The 21,125-nt window shown below is 35.5% G+C and overlaps 2 gene segments (V, D, J or C); both read left to right on the top strand.

Annotated features, from left to right (window-relative positions):
• The window catches only part of LOC120936375, a 167,481-nt gene extending 153,783 nt beyond the window's left edge, over positions 1-13,698 (top strand). Inside the window, 2 exon segments of the V gene segment in view lie at positions 8,412-8,449; positions 13,165-13,698. Coding sequence covers positions 8,412-8,449; positions 13,165-13,484 — 358 coding nt within the window.
• The window catches only part of LOC120936501, a 339,157-nt gene extending 320,253 nt beyond the window's left edge, over positions 1-18,904 (top strand). The window contains 2 exon segments of the V gene segment in view: positions 15,457-15,494; positions 18,330-18,904. Of these exon segments, the coding sequence occupies positions 15,457-15,494; positions 18,330-18,649 (358 nt within the window).
• Positions 18,905-21,125: the final 2,221 nt, after the last annotated feature.

The following is a 21,125-nucleotide window of genomic DNA, read 5'->3' as shown; positions in this document are numbered from 1 at the left end:
CCCTTTGTTTATTTCTATAAAAGGTACAATTAATTCAGACACAAATGCTACAAGGCCAACAAGCTATAAAATAAAATATATATACAGTGACTATATTCAGCTATATACACTGGGGGAGATTTACTCAAATTACTTTGTACTTAAGAATATTATAACTATTATGACACAAGCTTTTTGAAAGGAATATAAGTAAACAACTTCTGAAATGTCCCTCTTGTAAAAAATCTTTTACCAATGCATAGTAACCAATAAGCTTCTAACTTCAGCTTGTTTAATTAAACTTTGACAATAAAACCTAGAAGCTGATTGGTTACTATTTAGAGCTGTACCAGATTCAGTGTGTACCAGTTTTAGTAAATCTCCTCCACCATTGGTAAAAGATTTTTAGGGACATTTCAGACTTTGTTTACTTATATTCTTTTCAAAAAAGGCTGTGTCATAATAGTTATAATAATCTTTAGTACAAAGTAAAAAATCGCAATTTAGTCTCATAGTGTGTATGCAAGACTGATGAAAGTCAGCTTCATCGGAATTCCGACGAAAAATTCTATCGGATTTTATTCCATCAGAAATCCGATCGTGTGTACAGGGCATTAGGATTTGAAGAACTAGAATGTGGATTTTAACACAAATCCAATACTACCTATACCAATAAAATATGTAAATTTCCATAATATCTGTAATAAAACATTGATGACTGCAATAATTAATTGGTACTTGCTTATAATAAAAAAAAAATCCAAAAACCACGGCCAAAAGATAATAATTTTGAGGACAATAATTTAGAATGGTCATTTGGGTACTCGATTATTGATTCTCCTAGATTAATTTACTTGTATACTAAATAGATATGTTATAATACAAGTAGAACAAATTGTTTAACTTCTTGCCTCACGAACATTTACTGCGGGGCAGCGACTCCTTTGCGTAAAATGACGTACAGGTACATGATTTTGTACGTCTGGGTCTGCGGCGTGCACATGCATCACCAGCAAGCCGCCCCCGCTTTGATTGGATGCAGCGGGAGCCAACCAGCAGGTCTAGTGTACCCCCCAATCATTCCTGACATAAAAGGAAGAACGGTGGTCTGCCTATGTAAACAAGGCAGATCGCTGGTCTGTTACTAGGGAAGACAGAGAGCCTGTGTTTCTGCTAAGAAGGAACACAGGCTCCCTGTCTTCCCACATTTAAAGCACTCCCCACACAGTTAGAAAGCACTCCCTAGGAAAACATTTAACCCTTTGATTGACCCTGATGTTAACCCCTTCCCTGCCAATGCCCTTAGTACAGTAACTGTGCATATTTTTTAGCACTGTATTGGTGTCACTGGTCCCCAGAAGTGTCACTTAGTGTCCGATCTGTTTGCCATAATGTCGCAGTTCCGCTATAAGTCACTGTTAGCCGCCATTACTAGTAAAAAAATAAAATAAATAAAAATTCCATAAAAATATCCCATAGTTTGTAGATGCTATAACATTTGCGCAAACAAATCAATATACGATTGGGATTTTTTACCAAAAGCATGTAGCAAAATACATATTGACCTAAACTGATGAAGAAATTAGATTTTTTACATTTTTTTATTTGATATGTTTCATAGCAAAAAGTAAAAAAAATATATATTTTTTATTAAATTGAAGTTTTTTTTACAGCGCAAAAAATAAAAACCGCAGAGGTGATCAAATACTGCGAAAAGAAAGCTCTATTTGTGGGGAAAAAAAGGACCTCAATTTTATTTGGGTACAGAGTCGCATGACCGCGCAATGGTCAGTTAAAATAACGCAGTGCTGTATCGCAAAAAATGGCCTGGTCATGAATGGAGGGTAAGTGGTTAATGTGTTCTCTAGTCAATGTCATATTTGATTCTTCAGTCTCAGCAGTCTTTTTTGTAATGTTCTAGGTTGCTATGTAAGTCATGCAGTTTTTGTACAGCTGTAAAACACTGTGGTACATTCTTTGAGGTGAGTCCTGATCCACTGTCCTCAGTGAGTTCTGTATTTGATCACCACCAGTCTAAAATCTAATATTTGTTAATTTGTGTTCACTTGTCAGCTTTTGTCCTAATGAAAAAATAAATAAAACAATAATAAAGCTAATAATAGTTTAATCCTTAATTTACAGTATTAATTATTTCTTTAGATTTTGTTCTTTTATAACTTAAGTATGCTAAAATTTATTTATCATGGACAATGGGCCAGATCCACGAAGACTTACGACGGGCGTATCAGTAGATACGCCGTTGTAAGTCTGAATCCCCGCCGTCGCAACTTTAAGCGTATTCTCAAACTGGGATACGCTTAAATGTTGCTAAGATGCGGCCGGCGTAAGTCTCCTACGCCGTCGTATCTTAACTGCATATTTACGCTGGCCGCTAGGTGGCGTTTCCGTCGATTTCCGCGTCGAGTATGCAAATTAGCTAGATACGGTGATCCACGAATGTACGTCCGGCCGGCGCATTTTTTTACATCGTTTCCGTAAGGCTTTTTTCGGCGTATAGTTACCCCTGCTATATGAGGCGTATCCTATGTTAAGTATGGACGTTGTTCCCGCGTCGAATTTTGAAAATGTTACGTTGTTTGCGTAAGTCGTTCGCGAATAGGGCTTTGCGTAGAATGACGTTCACGTCATAAACATTGGCTTGGTGCGGGTTAATTTCGAGCATGCGCACTGGGATACCCCCACGGACGGCGAATGCGCCGTTAAAAAAAAACGTCAATCACGTCGGGTCACATAACATTTACATAAAACACGCCCCCCTGTTCCACATTTGAATTAGGCGGGCTTACGCTGGCCTATTTACGCTACGCCCTGCAACTTACGGAGCAAGTGCTTTGAGAATACTGCACTTGCCCATCTAAGTTGCGGAGGCGTAATGTAAATATCATACGTTACGCCCGCTCAAAGATGCAGCGATCTACGTGGATCTGGCCCAATGTGTTTAATGTTAGGTTTGCTTTTTTCACATTATACATTTTTTCCTTTGCTTATTATAATACATTTTACTCTTTAACAATCCATAATTTCCCCATGATTGTTGATCTATCTATCTATCTATCTATCTATCTATCTATCTATCTATCTATCTATCTATCTATCTATCTATCTATCCATATATCCATCTATCTATCTACAGTATCTAAATAACCTATCACAGTAAGCATTTAAATTATATCAAGGTAAATATATTGGTCAGTGCTGATTTGAGCCAGATATACATTTTTGATAACAAGACTGCATATAGAATAAAGGGATCATTAACAATGTAATCCTTTCCTCTAATTTGTTACAATTAAAAACAGCAAGTAAATATTAGAGCACAGAAGGCATTTGGTCATCACCATAACATTTAATGATTGTATGTCTACATCCACAATGCTCTTCTTTCATCTTACCTAAAGTACTTTATTATAGTTGTTGTGTTCAGTGTAAAAGGTCCCAGGGCCCAAGAAATAGAAATATGTCCCTGTACTGAAAAAGGACACCTGTTATTCCAACAAACTTCAATTATATGCTTAGCTGTGTCTTGAGTCACTGAACTGTTAAAAGCAGTATGTATCTAGCCATCTGTACAAAATACAGCACTTTCTGCTATCATAGAAGTACAGGGAATCCCAAAACAGATAATATTCGTGTAAAAAAAAATGTTTCCTAGGAATATAGGGGGTAATCCACAAAGATCCGGCGTAACGCAAAGTTTCCCATTTAAGTTACACTGCCTTAAAATTTCTACCTAAGTGCCCGATCCACAAAGCACTTACCTAGAAATTTTTGGCTGTGTAACTTAAATTCCGCCCGCGCAAGGCGATCTTTTCATGGGGGCAATTCCCATTTAAATTAGGCGCGCTCCCGCGCCGGCCGTACTGCGCATGCTCGTGACGTAATTTTCCCGACGTGCATAGCGCGAAATTACGTTACGCCGAGCTTTGTGGATCGCAACAGGTCAATAAAGTTGCGTCGAGAAAAAAAAAAAGATACGGCGGAAAAAAAAAATTCAAAACAAAAAAAAAAATCGCGTCGCTGGACAGAAGGGTCTGCTTTTACATGGTGTAAACAGTTTACACCTTGTAAAAGCAGCCCTAATTTTGCGTTTGCAAACTAAAACTTACGGAGAAAAAACGAAGCTGAAAAGCTTTGTGGATCTCCGTAAGTGCTAATTTGCATACCCGAGGCGGCATTTCGACACAAAATGCCCCCAGCGGCGGATGCGGTACTGCATCCTAAGATCCGGCAGTGTAAGTCCCTTACACATGCCGGATCTTCTGCCTAACTATGGAAAACTGATTCTGTGGATCAGTTCCATAGTTAGAAACAGGGATACGACGGCGTAACAGCAGTTACGCCGGCGTATCCCTTTTGAGGATCTGGCCCATAATTTTTCTGGTGAAGTGAAGATTCCATCTTTGTTAATTTTTGGCATATCTGAAGAAGAATAAATTGATAAGTGCATTTTAAAACAAAGTGCAATTATCCTTTTTGCCTCTTTGCCTGGACCTGACAGCCATGGTCTCCAGTGTTTGTTTACATCCTGGCCTAGATTCTTATGGGGCTGTCTGCCTTTACTTCCTGTCTAGGGACTATGGTGCTGTAATGGGCAGACATGGCCAGGGCAGTGAAAATTTGTGACACTGGATGTAAGCAAATACCCGAGACTATGGCCTTTCATATTGAGGTACGGTAATTATGCATCTGTTTACATTAAATTAATATGAACCACGCTCTCAATTATAGTTTATGTTTAAATAGTTTTTATTAAAAAAAATTACAGTTAAAAGTCTTGCAAAACAATTTGCAGATCATTTATAAAAATGCGAAGCATTCTCAAATTATAGTTTTTAAAAGCAAAATAAGCTAACATAAAATCACAGTGAAGTAAAAAGTAAAAAAAAACTGATATGAAAATTACATCAAAGTGATGTAAATATTGTCAATAAAATATAAAAGTTAATTATGGTAATCTATAAAGTAAACAAAGTCCAAATGGGATCCAACTAAAATGTAATGATTATCCACCAAAGGTGAAGACAAAAGTTTTTTTTTACTAAAGGCAAATCCACTTTTCACTACAAGTGCAAACTACAAGTGCTAAGTGCACTTGAAATTGCACTGAAAGTGCACTTGGAAGTGCAGTGGCTGTAGTGATCTGAAGTGAGGGCAAGCTCTGCTGATTATATTATCCAATCATGTGCAAGCTAAAATGCTGTTTTTTATTCTCCTTGCATGTCCCCCTCGGATCTACAGCGACTGCACTTCCAAGTGCACTCTCAGTGCAATTTCAAGTGCACTTTGCACTTGTAGTTTGCACTTGTAGTGCAAAGTGGATATGCCTTTGGTAAATAACCCCCAAAGTGTTGTCTTTTCCACCAACATATAGATGCGCAGCGCACTCACCAGACTCTGTTGACCTCTATTACAGGGAGTCAAAAACATCAATTGGGTATTTCCTAAAAATCACAGGCTGGTCACCACACATCCGAATCCAGATTGCTGCTCACATCCACCCAAATATCCTGGTGTAGGAGATCCTTTAAAGATGCTTAACACAGTGCTCCAGCGCCCTAATATACACTCAGTATGGGTTTACAAATGAAAGGGGAGAGAGTTTCATGGTGTAGTATTTTTGACTTTTATTTAAAAAAACAATTGCACTTACATATGAGTAGAGATAAAGCGAGCATTAAAAACAAAAGGGACGCAGATTTGCGTTCCACCTGCATTCCACCCTAACACGTTTTCTCAGCATACGTCTGACGTCATCAGGAGTCAAGTGCCCAGATACGTCTATCCCTTATATACATAACCGCCACATAGATTGAGCCAATCCAATCAAATCCAAAGCCATCCTCATTCATTTTTACAATCCAATCCTTAAGATGAGCTTTGGATAGGGATATATTATCTCAAATGATCTTATTTGTAAAAAATTATTATAAAAAATATATTATGAAAAACATATACAATTTGTGCATTAACCCCCCTGGCGGTATTCTCGAGTTTGGCTCGGGGTAAGATTTTTTACCAAAAGCGGTATTCCCGAGCCAGACTCGGCTTGCCTCGCTGCAGCCAGAGACAGAGTTACTTACCTTGTCCCTGGATCCAGCGATGCCACCGCTCTGTGTGAGCGAGCGGGACCTCGCTCGATTCACACAGTGTCCTCCTGTGCCGTCGATCTCCGTTCGCTGCAACGTTACTACGCACGTGAGCGGAGAACGGAGCCAAATTCAAAAAGGTAAACAAACACATTACATACAGTATACTGTAATCTTATAGATTACAGTACTGTATGTAAAAAATACACACCCCCCTTGTCCCTAGTGGTCTGCCCAGTGCCCTACATGTTCTTTTATATAATAAAAACTGTTCTTTCTGCCTGCAAACTGTAGATTGTCCATAGCAACCAAAAGTGCCCCTTTATGTCAAAAATGGTTTTAGAGCCGCTAGAAAACAGCGATAATAAATTATAATCACTTGCAGAATTGTGCGATAGCAATTTGTGGGGAAATTCGTCATAAAAAAATAAAAGTAATGACAGCGACAATTCTGCAACTGAGCAAATTTCAGTGATTTTGAGTTGATTACATTATTGAATAATTTTTATTAGAATTATATTATTACTTTATTATAAAATAATTTATAATTTAAAAAAAATGTATACCTGGGATGCCTACTAGACCCTTGTTTGGTCAGATTTAAGTGAGTTATTCCTAAGAATTACAGCCCTACAGTATAAAATGCCAAATTTCCTTGCAAAATAATGGTACCGCTTTCAGCACCTTTTTTCTGAAATAATCATACCGCCAGGGAGGTTAAGCCCCACTCATATAGTGGCCTCCAATGGAGAAGGTGGATTATGTTAGGTCAAGGCAAATGGGTAAAAAGTATAAGTGCACATCGTCTTAAAGTGCACTTATCTTTTAATTACGGTACATACAAAGCAACATAGATTGTACTAACTGACAGTGAGTACACCACAATGTCTTTCTATGAAGTAGTAAAGGAAGATGTGAACAGATGGGATCTATAACTCATCAGTTGACACGCATCCTGTACATGTGGAACATGTTAATGTTATTAACCACTTGAAGGCCAAGCCTTCTCTGGCATTTTTTGTTTAAATCATAAATCAGTATTTTTTACTAGAAAATTGCCTATAACCCCCAAACACTCTATATATATTTTTAGCAAAGACCATAGGGAATAAAATAGCGATCGTTGCATTTTTTTAAGTCACACAGTATTTGCGTAGCAGTTTTTCAAACACAATTTTTTTTAGAAAATACATTTTATTGAATTGCATGTGTTTGCTTCTGCTCGCAAGTCCCGAGGGATGAGGGCGCTTTTTTTCTTATTTATTTAATCTTTTACCTTTACACTGTCCCCTTAATTTTTTTATCAATTTTATTTATATTATAAGGAATGTAAAAGTCACTTGATATAAGGATAACAGAACCTCTTTATGGAGAGCTCTGAGGTCAAAAAGACCTTTAAAAGCAAAAGATCAAACAAATATTGATCTTTTGCTTGTAAAAAAATGTTTTACTTCCACCCTGGACCGGAAGTGACATCATGACGTTGCTCCGGTCCTCCAAAGCCATATAAGCAATCAAAGATGATCTTGTATAACCTCTGTGACCAGCTGGCCGCATTATCGGATTGTTTCTTGGGTGGAAAGCGGCGGAAGGGGGGTCTCCTCCCGCCACTTCTGAAATCGTTCCAGCGGATCATAAGCCACTCGGAACATTTTCAAAAGAAAGCCACCTTAATCCTGGTAAACCACTTACACACCGCAACATATATACATATTGTGGTCAGCAAGTGGGTAAAAATTACCTTTCCTTTTTCAATCGGCAGCGCTGTAATTCTCTGTAAAATACAACGCAATATCCTGATTTTCTCTGATGGAATGCATGAAGGAAACGCTGTGTGCCTAGCTGTGTATCAGTGGGGAATTCTAACTCTGCAGGTCCTACACAGAGTTCCCTATACAAATATATGTGGAAGATGCACTGCCTAACCAAGATACCTTTGTAAAGTGCGGTCCTAACTTTTATATTTGAGGGCCTAATTCACTAAAAGAGATGAACAAAGGCAGTGATAAACTATGAACACAATGCATTACGAACACAATCCCTGAACTTATAAAGCATTTACAGGTACACTGATATTTATTGAGTACAGTGCTGTCCAAGTTTGGCAAACGTGTTTAAGATCCCAATAATGCTGTTTCCGTGTTATACTGTATGTTCCAATAAAATGCATTAAAGAAAGTGTTAACATTTTACCTATACTGTTTCAAAAATGATAACATAGTTTAGAGAACATTTTGGTCAGTCAACCTGTAGAATAGCGTATGTGTTTACTTAGAAATGTTCACAATGTACCAGGGAGTTTTTGTTCAGCTCTCTATCACTGTGGTTTGTTTTTGGAGATGGAACCCAGGTCATCGTCAACAGTAAGTAATGCAGTCATCATAGTTATATAATGTTTTTTTATTTAAAATAATTATTTATTTTCATGCTATGAAAGTACATATCATTTTGATATACTACAATGTTATTGCAATTAAGATCATAATACCCTTTTTTTTTTTTTATTGCTAATCAGTTTGCAATCAATATAACTTTTGCTAAGTGTTCATTGTGATTTTCTTTGTCATTTTATTGTAGAAACTCATCAATAATGTCAATACTTACAGTTAGTTAATTGCACTGTTGAAGCATTATATTTAGAGTTTAAAGCTACTTGTACTGATTTTTTTATTCCATACATTGCTGAAATGAGTTGTGCTTAAGATATATTTCAATATATGACAATTATAAAAATAATAATAATATATGTGTACAAATGCATATCCTAATGTAGCAAATTATAGATGGTCACTATGCATTATTTTTGTTACATATTAAGTATATAGTTTAAAAATGAGAATTAGGGAGGCTTGTAAAACATTCTTCTGTGTCTATATCCCATAAAAGTGTACTAATGCACCGCTTAACATAACAATGTATGACAAAAGGTAAAAGGTATGTAGTATAAAAGCTGAAAATGAAGGTGCCAAAATATTTGCCATGCCTATCTGTCTCAGAAGGGCATAGTTCTATTATTAGAAGATGGTAATATTTAACGTATTATCTTTGCCACATTATATACCAGTTAAAGTTAGAAGTTAAAGCTAATGTGCTCACAAGTGAAAGAGTAGTAGGTAAAAATGTGTGCTTTACTGTCATGTCTGTCATGCCATTTAAAATGTACATATCTTAACAAGAGCAATGCATAGCTTAAATACTTTTATGAACAATAAATAGCTCCAATATATATATATATATATATATATATATATATATATATATATATATATATATATATATATATATATATATATATATATATATATATATATAAATATATATATATAGATATAGATATATATCTATTTATATATATATATATATATATATATATATATATATATATATATATATATATATATATATATATATATATATAAACATATGCATTTATTTTTCTTTAATAATGACCACATTGATCTACTTGTATTGCATTGATGTGTATTTAGCATGGCTTTCAACAATTCTGAAGGACTTTAAAAAGTTTAATCTCATTGGGCATCATTGATCCATTGGCCATAGGTATATAGAGTATTATAGACTAATACAACAAGAAAACTGTGAAAACTCTAGATATACTCTGCATCCCCATAGCTGCAGGTGGTTGTTCTAGTCTCAGCAATGTTCTTGTTGTTCCTGTACAACGCAGTTTTTGTACAGCACTAAAACATTGTGGTGGATTTTCGGACCAGGAACTCAGCTCATCGTTCAAAGTAAGATCTTTTCTCACTAAATTTCTTCATGTTTTAATTATGTTATTTCACCCTCAGTTACCCCCAGTAATTAGCCAAAAGAATAATTTCCAGAAATTATATCTATACATACATTTTAACTATATATATTTTAATTTATAACATATAAAATAGGAGCCCAACCTGCATATATGCATCTGTGTTGTAACCTATATTTTTTAGAATAATAGAAAAAAAACTATTATTTTAATTTTGAATGCATACTACATCTCCTTATTTTTACTCTCTACTTACAGTAAATAAGTAGATCTTTTCTAACATAATATGCTCATACTTTGATTATATCACATTGTCACCCTCATTGCTCAATAAAAATGATCTGTTTTTGGCGATGTAGTATGTATGTATGTATATATATATATATATATATATATATATATATATATATGCCATTACCAGATTAACCATAGCAAAAAAATAAGAAGCACATAAAAAGGGTCATGGCCATCCATAAAAAATGCATATTTAGAGGGATGCACAAGCAATGAAACATAACTTTTATGACAAGGAACACCCCGGCAGTGTAAGATTACCATGAGTAAATTAGGCCAATTTAGGTTATATAAAATGAGCAAAAAAATACTCTAAGAGACCATAAACATTTTCTTGTACTGCAAAGATGGGCAAAATTAAGGTATTGCAGACATAAACATAAATGCGTGGTACTGGGCTGGAAATGTTAACAGTGTAACACATAGTTTTGGTAAGGCTCTCCATCAGGCCCCATACACACGATAGAATTTATCCGCGAATACTTTCATGCGGACCGTATCCGCGGATAAATCCTCTCTAAGATTTCAGAGGATTTCTATGCGATGGCGTGTACACACCATCGCATTGAAATCCGCGCTGAAATCCTCTGCCGATGACGTGTCGCGCCGTCGCCGCTATTATGACGCGGCGACGGGCGCGACGCTGTCATATAAGGAATTCCACGCATGCGTCTATTCATTACGGCGCGTGCGGGGAATCCCTTTGGACGGATGGATCCGGTAAGTCTGTACAGACGAGCGGATCCATCCGTTGGAATGGATTCCAGCAGATAGATATTCTGTGCATGTCGACAAATATTTATCTGCTGGAAATCCATTCCAGGGGAGATTTATCTGCGGATAAATATCCGTTGGCGTGTACACACCATAGGATCTATCCGCAGAAACCCATTTGATGGGATTTATCTGCGGATAGATTCTATGGTGTGTATGGGGCCTAACTGTGGTATGTTTTTGGAGATGGAACCCAACTCATTGTCAATGGTAAGTACTGTCATTCTGTGTCCACTTATGGTGTACTCTTTAATTTTTATGCCTGCATTAATCATACAGTCCTTTAATTTTTCTCCCTATACAATCCCACCAGAATTCAGAGGGATGAATTACTAAAAGAAACATATTCATTTATTTTTCGTGAATAATGACCACAATATTCTACTTGTATTGCATTGATGTGTACTTAGCAGGACTTTCAACAATTCTGAAGTATTTTGAAATGTTCTATCTCATTGGGCAATATTGATCCATTGGCCATAGGTATATAGAGTATTACAGACTAATACAACAAGAAAAACTGTAGAAACGCTAGATATACTCTGCATCCCCATAGCTGCAGCGGGTTGTTCTAGTCTCAGCAATGTTCTTGTTGTTCCTGTACAATGCAGTATTTGTACAGCACTAAAACATTGTGGTGGATATTCGGACCAGGAACTCAGCTCATTGTACAAAGTAAGATCTCTTCTCACTTAATATGCTCATACTTTGATTATATCATATTGCCACCCTCATTGTTCAATTAGAATTATATATTTTTTGGCGATGTAGTATATAAATATATATATATATATATATATATATATATATATATATATATATATATATATACATATGCCATTACTAGATTAACCATGGCAAAAAACTAAGAAGCACATAAAAAGGGTCATGCATATTTAGAGGGATGCCCAAGCTATAAAACTGGAGAAACTCTAGACATACTCTGCATCGGCTGGTTGTTCTAGTGTCAGCAATGTTCTTGTTCCTGTACAAAGTTGTTTTTGTACAGCACTAAAACATTGTGGTGGATGTTCGGACCTGGAACTCAGCTAATCGTACAAAGTAAGATATCTTCTCACAAAATTTCTTCATACATTGTTACCCTCAGTAAATGGCTAAAATATTGATTTCCAGAAATTATATCTATACATATATTTTACACAGATTCTTTAATTTAGAAAGATATAACATAGGAGCCCAACTTGCATATGTGTATCTTTGTTGTAACCTATATTTTGTAGAATAATCGAGAAAAACTATTATTTTAATTTTGAATGTATAAAACATATACTTATTTTTACTCCCTACTTAGAGTAAATCTTATTGTGCACTTTTCCATAGTTATCTGTGTATTTGCGGCTCTATGAAAACATTAGTAAAGGGCAAAAAGATAGATAGATAGATAGATAGATAGATAGATAGATAGATAGATAGATAGATAGATAGATAGATAGATAGATAAATAATCTCCATGTATCCCTTATAGAACTGACTCAGGATTCCATGTAGAAGAGAAGATTACATCTAAAAGCAGTAATATGGGGTCAATATTTTGGCCTTAATTAATAAATGTTCCAATTCCAACTAGTCTGCATCCAAAATTAATACAAGTAACATCTAAAATTGTCCTTTGTATTTTGCATAGGTAATACTGAAACGGTGTTAATTGCCTGTGAAAGTAAAGAAAAAAGAGGGTCAATATGTTTAGCACCTTATCAATGATTTCTTTACTCTTATATACAGTACGCCTGCCTCTCCTCTCCTATATTTCATTTTAATCTTTTGCTAACACATACTTTTAGGGGGTTTAGCTTCTTACTAGGTAGGTTATGGAAAATCTATGTAGAAATCACATTTCGATTATTTCCTTAGATAATTCATTCATTTTTTTAAATCTGTGAACTCTGTCATGAGAAATGTATGGGGGCTGACACTTTTCTGACACTTTTCTAACAATCATTTACTTGTTCCTGGTCTGTGATGCAGACATAAAAGAGCCACAGACAAGCAATGCGTAATATTAAAAGAGGGCAAGCAATGGCTCCCCCATCATTTTCTCAGTACAGAGTGACTTACATAATAATATATGTTTATGATAGTGGATGCAAAAAAATACCTAGCATGCTTACTATGTAGTCAGCAGCAAAATAAAAGTGTATAACTTGATAAAAAGTGACCTTGTTATTATCTTCTTAATTTTATGTCTCGTTTCTAATTGTATATTTTTTCTTTATCCAACAGCCGGTGAAGTGAAGGCACCAGTTGTGTTTTTCTTTGGTCCATCTAAAGAAGAGTTAGAGAAAGAGACAGCCACCTTAGTCTGTACTGCCAGTGAATACAAGCCAAGGACCGCAACAATGGAGTTTCTGGTGGATGGTCAAACTTGGGAGAATGGGGTCTCCACATCACCAATCACCATACAGAGTGACAGTTCATACATGGGAAGCAGTTTTCTCACCATGACCTCATCTGATTATTCTAAATATAAGGAATATGGCTGCAAAGTGACGCATCAGGGCAAAGAGTTTATCCAGACACTGAAGAGATCAGAGTGTTTCTAATATTTAGCTAATCTCTTTGTATCACCAAGTAGTAGAGTCAGTTCTTTAATATGAATGAATACAATGTGAAAGATAAATGTTTCTTTCTCCTTTATGCTTGGCTTTCAAATCCCTTAGATGTTCCATTTGCAATGTGAAATGCATGGATTATGTAATGTTTCTTTTGTTTGCCCCATGAAGCAATCAATAAAAGACTATATATGTGTTTATGAAATCTGTAGTATTTCTTCACCTATGTGTATTGATAAGTATACTGATTCTAAAAATGTGGTACACACACAATGGCTAATCACATAACATTGATCAAGTCAAAGGGAACATAGTTATAGAACAGGGGGTAAAACACATTCAGGAATATTCTCCTGCAGCAAATCTTTGGTGAATGTCAGCTTCAAGGCTTTATAATAATACACCTTAGTGTTGAATTAAAGTATATAACAATATTGCCACATGGTACTAGGTAATATATTACTATATCTCTCTATGTTAGTTAAGCTAAGTCTTACCTAATAAATAAAATGAACATGGTAATAAACATTAGTTAAAGCTACTTGGAGCGTAAAGCTCACAGACATATGGGGTTATGTCATGTACCCAAATATTGGTGTCACTGTGTGGTTGTCTGAATAACTTTTGCAGAGAAATGAGACTATAAGCTTTTTGAGATTTGGGATTATGTGTAATCTTTAAAATCTTGCAGATCTCTGTTGTGTTTAATAAATAGTCAGCAGTTAATATCCAGTAAAATGGCTGGAGTAACCCTAAGAGTATTTAAAAAACAATACCTATCTCTTCGAGGAACAATACCTAGTTCAATCATCAATCAAATGTCTATAAAAACCTGTACCAAACATTGGTGCTAATGTAGGTGTATCTACATGAATATCTTCAGAGAAATTAGACTGGTACAGAACTGTATATTTAACTGGATTAGCAGTATTTAATATCCAGTAAACTGGCTAGGGTAAACCCTATGAGGACACACAAGCATCTAAAAGGACAATGATTCAGATATAAAGTAACAATCCAAACATTGCATTCTTTTGTTGAATTTCTTAAAGCTACCATGTCTGTCATGCCATTTAAAAATGTACATATGTCTTCAAAGAACTATACATAGACTATTCAATACTTTTCTAAACCTCAAAAAGTGTTAAAAAACAAACAAACAAAAAAAAACATATTAAACAGAGCCCTTCTTAATCTTTATTTTGACTACATGCATGTACATACATGCCAGCAACCACCAATACATGAACATTTTCCATGTCCCAATAATCACCATTAAATCCCAGAGATGAGCGCTGTGCAAACTGTTGGCGCTATATAAATCCTGTATTATAATAATAATCCACTGAGCCTAGTCATAGCATCACATAGGTAATCTTTGCACAGTAAGGCTAAGTAAAGTTTTTTTTTTTTGCCTCAGCCATAAATTTCAGCTTGGCCTCTTGCAAGCATTCATGGTGTCCTATGTAGTATTTGTACAGCTTTCAGTCACTGTGGTTCATTATTGGTGATGGAACCAAGCTTATAGTCAACAGTAAGTATTATTCTGTGTCCACATGTATGGTGGTTTTTAAATTGCTGTCTGCATTAATCATATAGTTCTTCTCATTTTCTCCCTATACAATTCCCATCAGAGGGATGTGACTAAATGACTAAAAGAAACATATTCATGTATTTTTCTTGAATTATTACCACAATATTCTACTTGTATTGCATTTGATGTGTATTTAGCAGGACTTTCAACAATTCGGAAGTAATTTGAAATGTTCTATTTCATTGGGCATCATTGATCTATTGGCCATAGGTATATACAGTATTATAGACTAATACAACAAGAAAAACTGGAGAAACGCTAGATATACTGTACTCTGCATCCCCATAGCTACAACTGGTTGTTCTAGTCTCAGCAATGTTCTTGTTGTTCCTGTACAACGCAGTTTTTGTACAGCACTAAAACATTGTGGTGGATGTTCGGACCAGGAACTCAGCTCATTGTACAAAGTAAGATCTCTTCTCACTAAATGTCTTAATTTTTTAATTATGTTATTTCACATTGTTACCCTCAGTAATTAGCCAAAAGAATAATTTCCATAAATTATATTTATACATAAATTGTAATTATATATATTTAAATGTATAACATATAACATAGGAGCCCAACCTGCATATATGCATCTGTGTTGTAACCTATATTTTATAGAATAATAGAAAACAACTATTGTTTTCATTTTGAATGCATACTACATCTCCTTATTTTTACTCTCTACTTACAGTAAAGAAGTAGATCGTTTCTCACTTAATATGCTCATACTTTGATTATATCACATTGTCACCCTCATTGTTCAATCGAAATTATATATTTTTTGGCAATGTAGCATATATATATAAATATATATATATACATACCATTACCAGATTAACCATAGCAAAAAATGAACAAACACATAAAAATGGTCATGGCCACCCATAAAATTGCATAGTGAGCGGGATGCACAAGCAACAATTTTTGAAAAGGAACACTGGCAGTGTATGATTACCATTAGTAGGGCCATTAGTTGGGCCACTTTAGGTTATTTAAACTGAGCAAAAAAATACACTAAGAGACCACAAACATTTTCTTGTTAAAAAAAAAAAAGAGACCACAAACATTTTCTTATACTGCAAAGATGGGCAAAGTTTAGGTATTGCAGACATAAACATAAATGTGTGCTACTTGGCTGTAAACATTTACAGTGTAACACCTAGTTTTGGTAAGGCTCTCCATCACTGTGGTATGTTTTTGGAGATGGAACCCAACTCATTGTCAACAGTAAGTACTGTCATTCTGTGTCCACTTATGTTGTACTCTTCAATTTTCATGCCTGCATTAATCATACAGTCATTACATTTTTCTCCCCATGCAAATCCCACCAGAATTCAGAGGGATGTGACTAAATGACTAAAAGAAACATATTAATTTATTTTTCTTGAATAATGACCACAATATTCTACTTGTATTGCATTGATGTGTATTTAGCAGGACTTTCAACAATTCTAAAGTACTTTGAAATGTTCTATCTCATTGGGCATCATTAATCCATTGGCCATAGGTATATTGAGTATTATAGACTAATACAACAAGAAAAACTGTAGAAACACTAGATATACTCTGCATCCCCATAGCTGCAGCTGGTTGTTCTAGTCTCAGCAATGTTCTTGTTGTTCCTGTGCAACGCAGTATTTGTACAGCACTAAAACATTGTGGTGGATATTCGGACCAGGAACTCAGCTCATTGTACAAAGTAAGATCTCTTCTCACTTAATATGCTCATACATTGATTATATCACATTGTCACCCTCATTGTTCAATTAAAATTATATATTTTTTGGCGATGTAGTATATATATATATATATATATATATATATATATATATATATATATATATATATATATATATTCCATTACTAGATTAACCATAGCAAAAAAATAAGAAGCACATAAAAAGGGTCATGGCCATCCATAAAAATGCATATTTAAAGGGATGCCCAAGCTATAAAACTGGAGAAACTCTAGATATACTCTACATCGGCTGGTTGTTCTATTGTCAGCAATGTTCTTGTTCCTGTACAAAGTTGTTTTTGTACAGCACTAAAACATTGTGGTGGATCTTCGGACCAGGAACTCAGCTAATCGTACAAAGTAAGATATCTTCTCAAAAAATTTCTTCATACATTGTTACCCTCAGTAATTGGCTAAAATATAAATTTCCAGAAATTATATCTATACATATATTTTAACTATATAGATTTTTTTAATTTAGAAAGATATAACATAGGAGCCCAACTTGCATATGTGTATCTTTGTTGTAACTTATATTTTGTAGAATAATCGAGAAAAACTATTATTTAAATTTTGAATGTATACTACATATACTTATTTTTACTCCCTACTTAGAGTAAATCTTATTGTGCACTTTTCCATAGTTATCTGTGTATTTGCGGCTGAAAACATTAGTAAAGGACAAAAAGATAGATAGTCAGATAGATAGATAGATAGATAGATAGATAGATAGATAGATAGATAGATAGATGAATAATCTCCATGTATCCCTTATAGAACTGACTCCGGATTCCATGTAGAAGAGAAGATTACATCTAAAAGCAGTAATATGGGGTCAATATTTTGGCCTTAATTAATAAATGTTCCAATTCCAACTAGTCTGCATCCAAAATTAATACAAGTAACATCTAAAATTGTCCTTTGTATTTTGCATAGGTAATACTGAAGCAGTGTTAATTGCCTGTGAAAGTAAAGAAAAAAGAGGGTCAATATGTTTAGCACCTTATCAATGATTTTTTTACTTTTATATACAGTACGCCTGCCTCTCCTCTCCTATATTTAATTTTTAATCTTCTGCTAACACGCTTTTTACTAGGTAGGTTATGGAAAATCTATGTAGAAATCACATTTCGATTATTTCCTTAGATAATACATACATTTTTTTAATCTGTGAACTCATGTCATGAGAAATGTATGGGGGCTGACACTTTTCTGACACTTTTCTAACAATCATTTACTTGTTCCTGGTCTGTGATGCAGACATAAAAGAGCCACAGCCAGGCAATGCGTAATAATAAAAGAGGGCAAGCAATGGCTCCCCCATCATTTTCTCAGTACAGAGTGACTTTAATAATAATATATGTTTATGATAGTGGATGCAAAAAAATACCTAGCATGCTTACTATGTAGCCAGCAGCAAAATACAAGTGCATAACTTGATAAAAAGTGACATTTGTAATTATCTTCTTAATTTTATGTCTCATTTCTAATTGTATATTTTTTCTTTATCCAACAGCCGGTGAAGTGAAGGCACCAGTTGTGTTTTTCTTTGGTCCATCTAAAGAAGAGTTAGAGAAAGAGACAGCCACCTTAGTCTGTACTGCCAGTGAATACAAGCCAAGGACCGCAACAATGGAGTTTCTGGTGGATGGTCAAACTTGGGAGAATGGGGTCTCCACATCACCAATCACCATACAGAGTGACAGTTCATACATGGGAAGCAGTTTCCTCACCATGACCTCATCTGATTATTCTAAATATAAGGAATATGGCTGCAAAGTGACGCATCAGGGCAAAGAGTTTATCCAGACACTGAAGAGATCAGAGTGTTTCTAATATTCAGTTTATCTCTTTGTATCGCCAAGTAATAGAGTCAGTTCTTTATTATAAATTAAATACAATGTGAAAGATAAATGGTTATTTCTCCACAAACTAGATTGTGGCTCCTCTACACTTTTCTATATTCGTTATGCTTGCATTTAAAACCCCTAAGATGCCCCATTTGCACAGAGAAATGCATTGATTATGTAATGTTTATTTTGCTTGCCCCCATGAAGTTCTCAATAAATGACTCTATATGTATTTAAAAAATTTGTAGTATTTATTTGTTTATGTGCAAACAAGTATGGATAACAATATTGATTCTAAAGATTTGCTGAAAAATGGTACACACAGTGGGAGATTGGCTAAAACGTTATGCACACAAAATCTGGGGCATCTGCGTATAGTAACCAATCAGCTTGTTCAATTAAGCTTTAACAATAAAACCTAAAAGCTGATTGGTTACTATGCATAGCTGCATCCGATACTGTGTGCACCATAGTGTATGGCTAAAAAAAATAAAAAAAAAATTTGATCAAGTCAATGGTCTTTTAGGGGTATATTTTTAAAGCAGTGAATGTGATTTTCATAAAGCGTTCACTGATGGTAAAATGATCATTGTCATTTAAAACACAAGCACTAGGAAGATTCACCCGCAGTGAATGCTTGGCCAATGTCAGCTTCACTGCTTTTTAAACTTACCCTTAGTGGAAATATAAAATATGCAGTTTTGCCACACAGAATTATGTTTTATACCGCATGTCCCACCAGCTAAATGAAATGAACATAAGATTAAAAAAAAAACTTTAATTAAAGCTATGTGGAGCATAAAGCCCACAGGCACATATTGATATGTGATGAACCCAAATATTGGTGTCATCCTGTGTTTATCTGTATGACTGTGTTGCAGGAAAGTTTAACTTTAAGCTCTCTTGGGTCAGGGAACAAAGTAAGTCCTCTATGTACTCTTAAAACTGCTGCTGAATTTGTTATTTCAAATTTACCAGCATTATATTTCTCATGAACCAATCTGAGTAACCATAATGTAGCTCTTATTGGCTCAGAAGTAAGCTAAGTGTATCTCCAGCTAAAATGTTTCTTGGATAAAACATAGAATTGTCTTTCACTCCCTGTCCTGGACACAGCAGGAAATCCCTCAAGGGGGAGAATCCCCTCTTAGACATCTATCACGGGGACAGGTGCCTCCTTTGGACGATATACCCTCACCTAAAATGTTGTATTTCCCATTGCTTTCTACTCCTTTCGCCAAAACTTGTGCAGCCTATACCAAATACAGTAAAACCTTGGTTTGCGAGCATAATTCGTTCCAGAAACATGCTTGTAATCCAAAGCACTTGTATATCAAAGCATTTTTTTACTGGGTATAAAAGAGAAGAGAGGCACCTCTAAGTGTAGCAATAAGTTGCTAAATGTTGTACCTTCATTAAATGTAACTATATTGCTCCACTTAGAGGCTCCTCTCTTCTTTTTTATACTCTGTTGTGACATGACGCTACTCTTATATCAAGACATTGCTTGCATGACTTTTGCTTGTCTTGCAAAATGCTCTCAAACCAAGTTACTCTCAAACCAAGGTTTTACTGTAATGAAATTAAAACTGCCAATCATTCCATTCCAGTTAGGTCAGTGGATCAATAACCCTTGGTGTTCCTCCTCTCGGTATAACTCAAAAGAAAATTATTCAAAATAGTGTAATGCTGTAAGGATTAACACTGCAAACCAGATGAATAAATAAATCATACTCACATTTCAATTAATAATAAAGTGCATACCTGTGATTTCCACACCACATGCCAGCTTAATGTGCACTAACACCTTTACCAGAGGTAAGTCCTTTAAGGCACAAAATCTGGTAATCTTAAATCTCTCTTCCAAGTTTCTTAGGGCCAGATTCACATAGAACTACGTTACGCTGCGGCGGCTTAACGTATCCCATTTACGTTACACCGCCGCAAGTTTACAGCGTAAGTGCCTGATTCACAAAGCACTTACCTGTAAACTTGCGGCAGCGTAGCGTAAATCCGCTTGGCGCAAGCCCGCCTAATTCAAATGGGGCGGGCACCATTTAAATTAGGCGCGGTCCCGCGCCGAACGTACTGCGCATGCTCCGTCCGTAAATTACCCGACGTGCATTGCGCTAAATGACGTCGCAAGGACGTCATTGGTTTAGATGTTAACGTAAATGGCGTCCAGCGGCATTCACGGACGGCTTACGCAAACGACGTGAAATTTAAAATTTCGATGCGGAAACGACGGCCATACTTAACATGGGTTACACCACCTAGAGGGCACCCTTAGTTTTACGCGACGCATCTCTACGGAAACGACGTAAATTTAGATCAACGGGCAGAGCGGACGTTCATGAATCGGCGTAACTAGTCATTTGCATATTCTACGCCAACCGCAATGGAATCGCCACCTAGCGGCCGGCCTAGAATTGCAGCCTAAGATCCGACGGTGTAACACAGTT

This window comes from Rana temporaria, chromosome 1 (genome assembly GCF_905171775.1).
Source record: "Rana temporaria chromosome 1, aRanTem1.1, whole genome shotgun sequence".
NCBI classification, from domain to species: Eukaryota; Metazoa; Chordata; class Amphibia; order Anura; family Ranidae; genus Rana; species Rana temporaria.
This window is presented reverse-complemented; position numbering and strand designations above follow the sequence as displayed.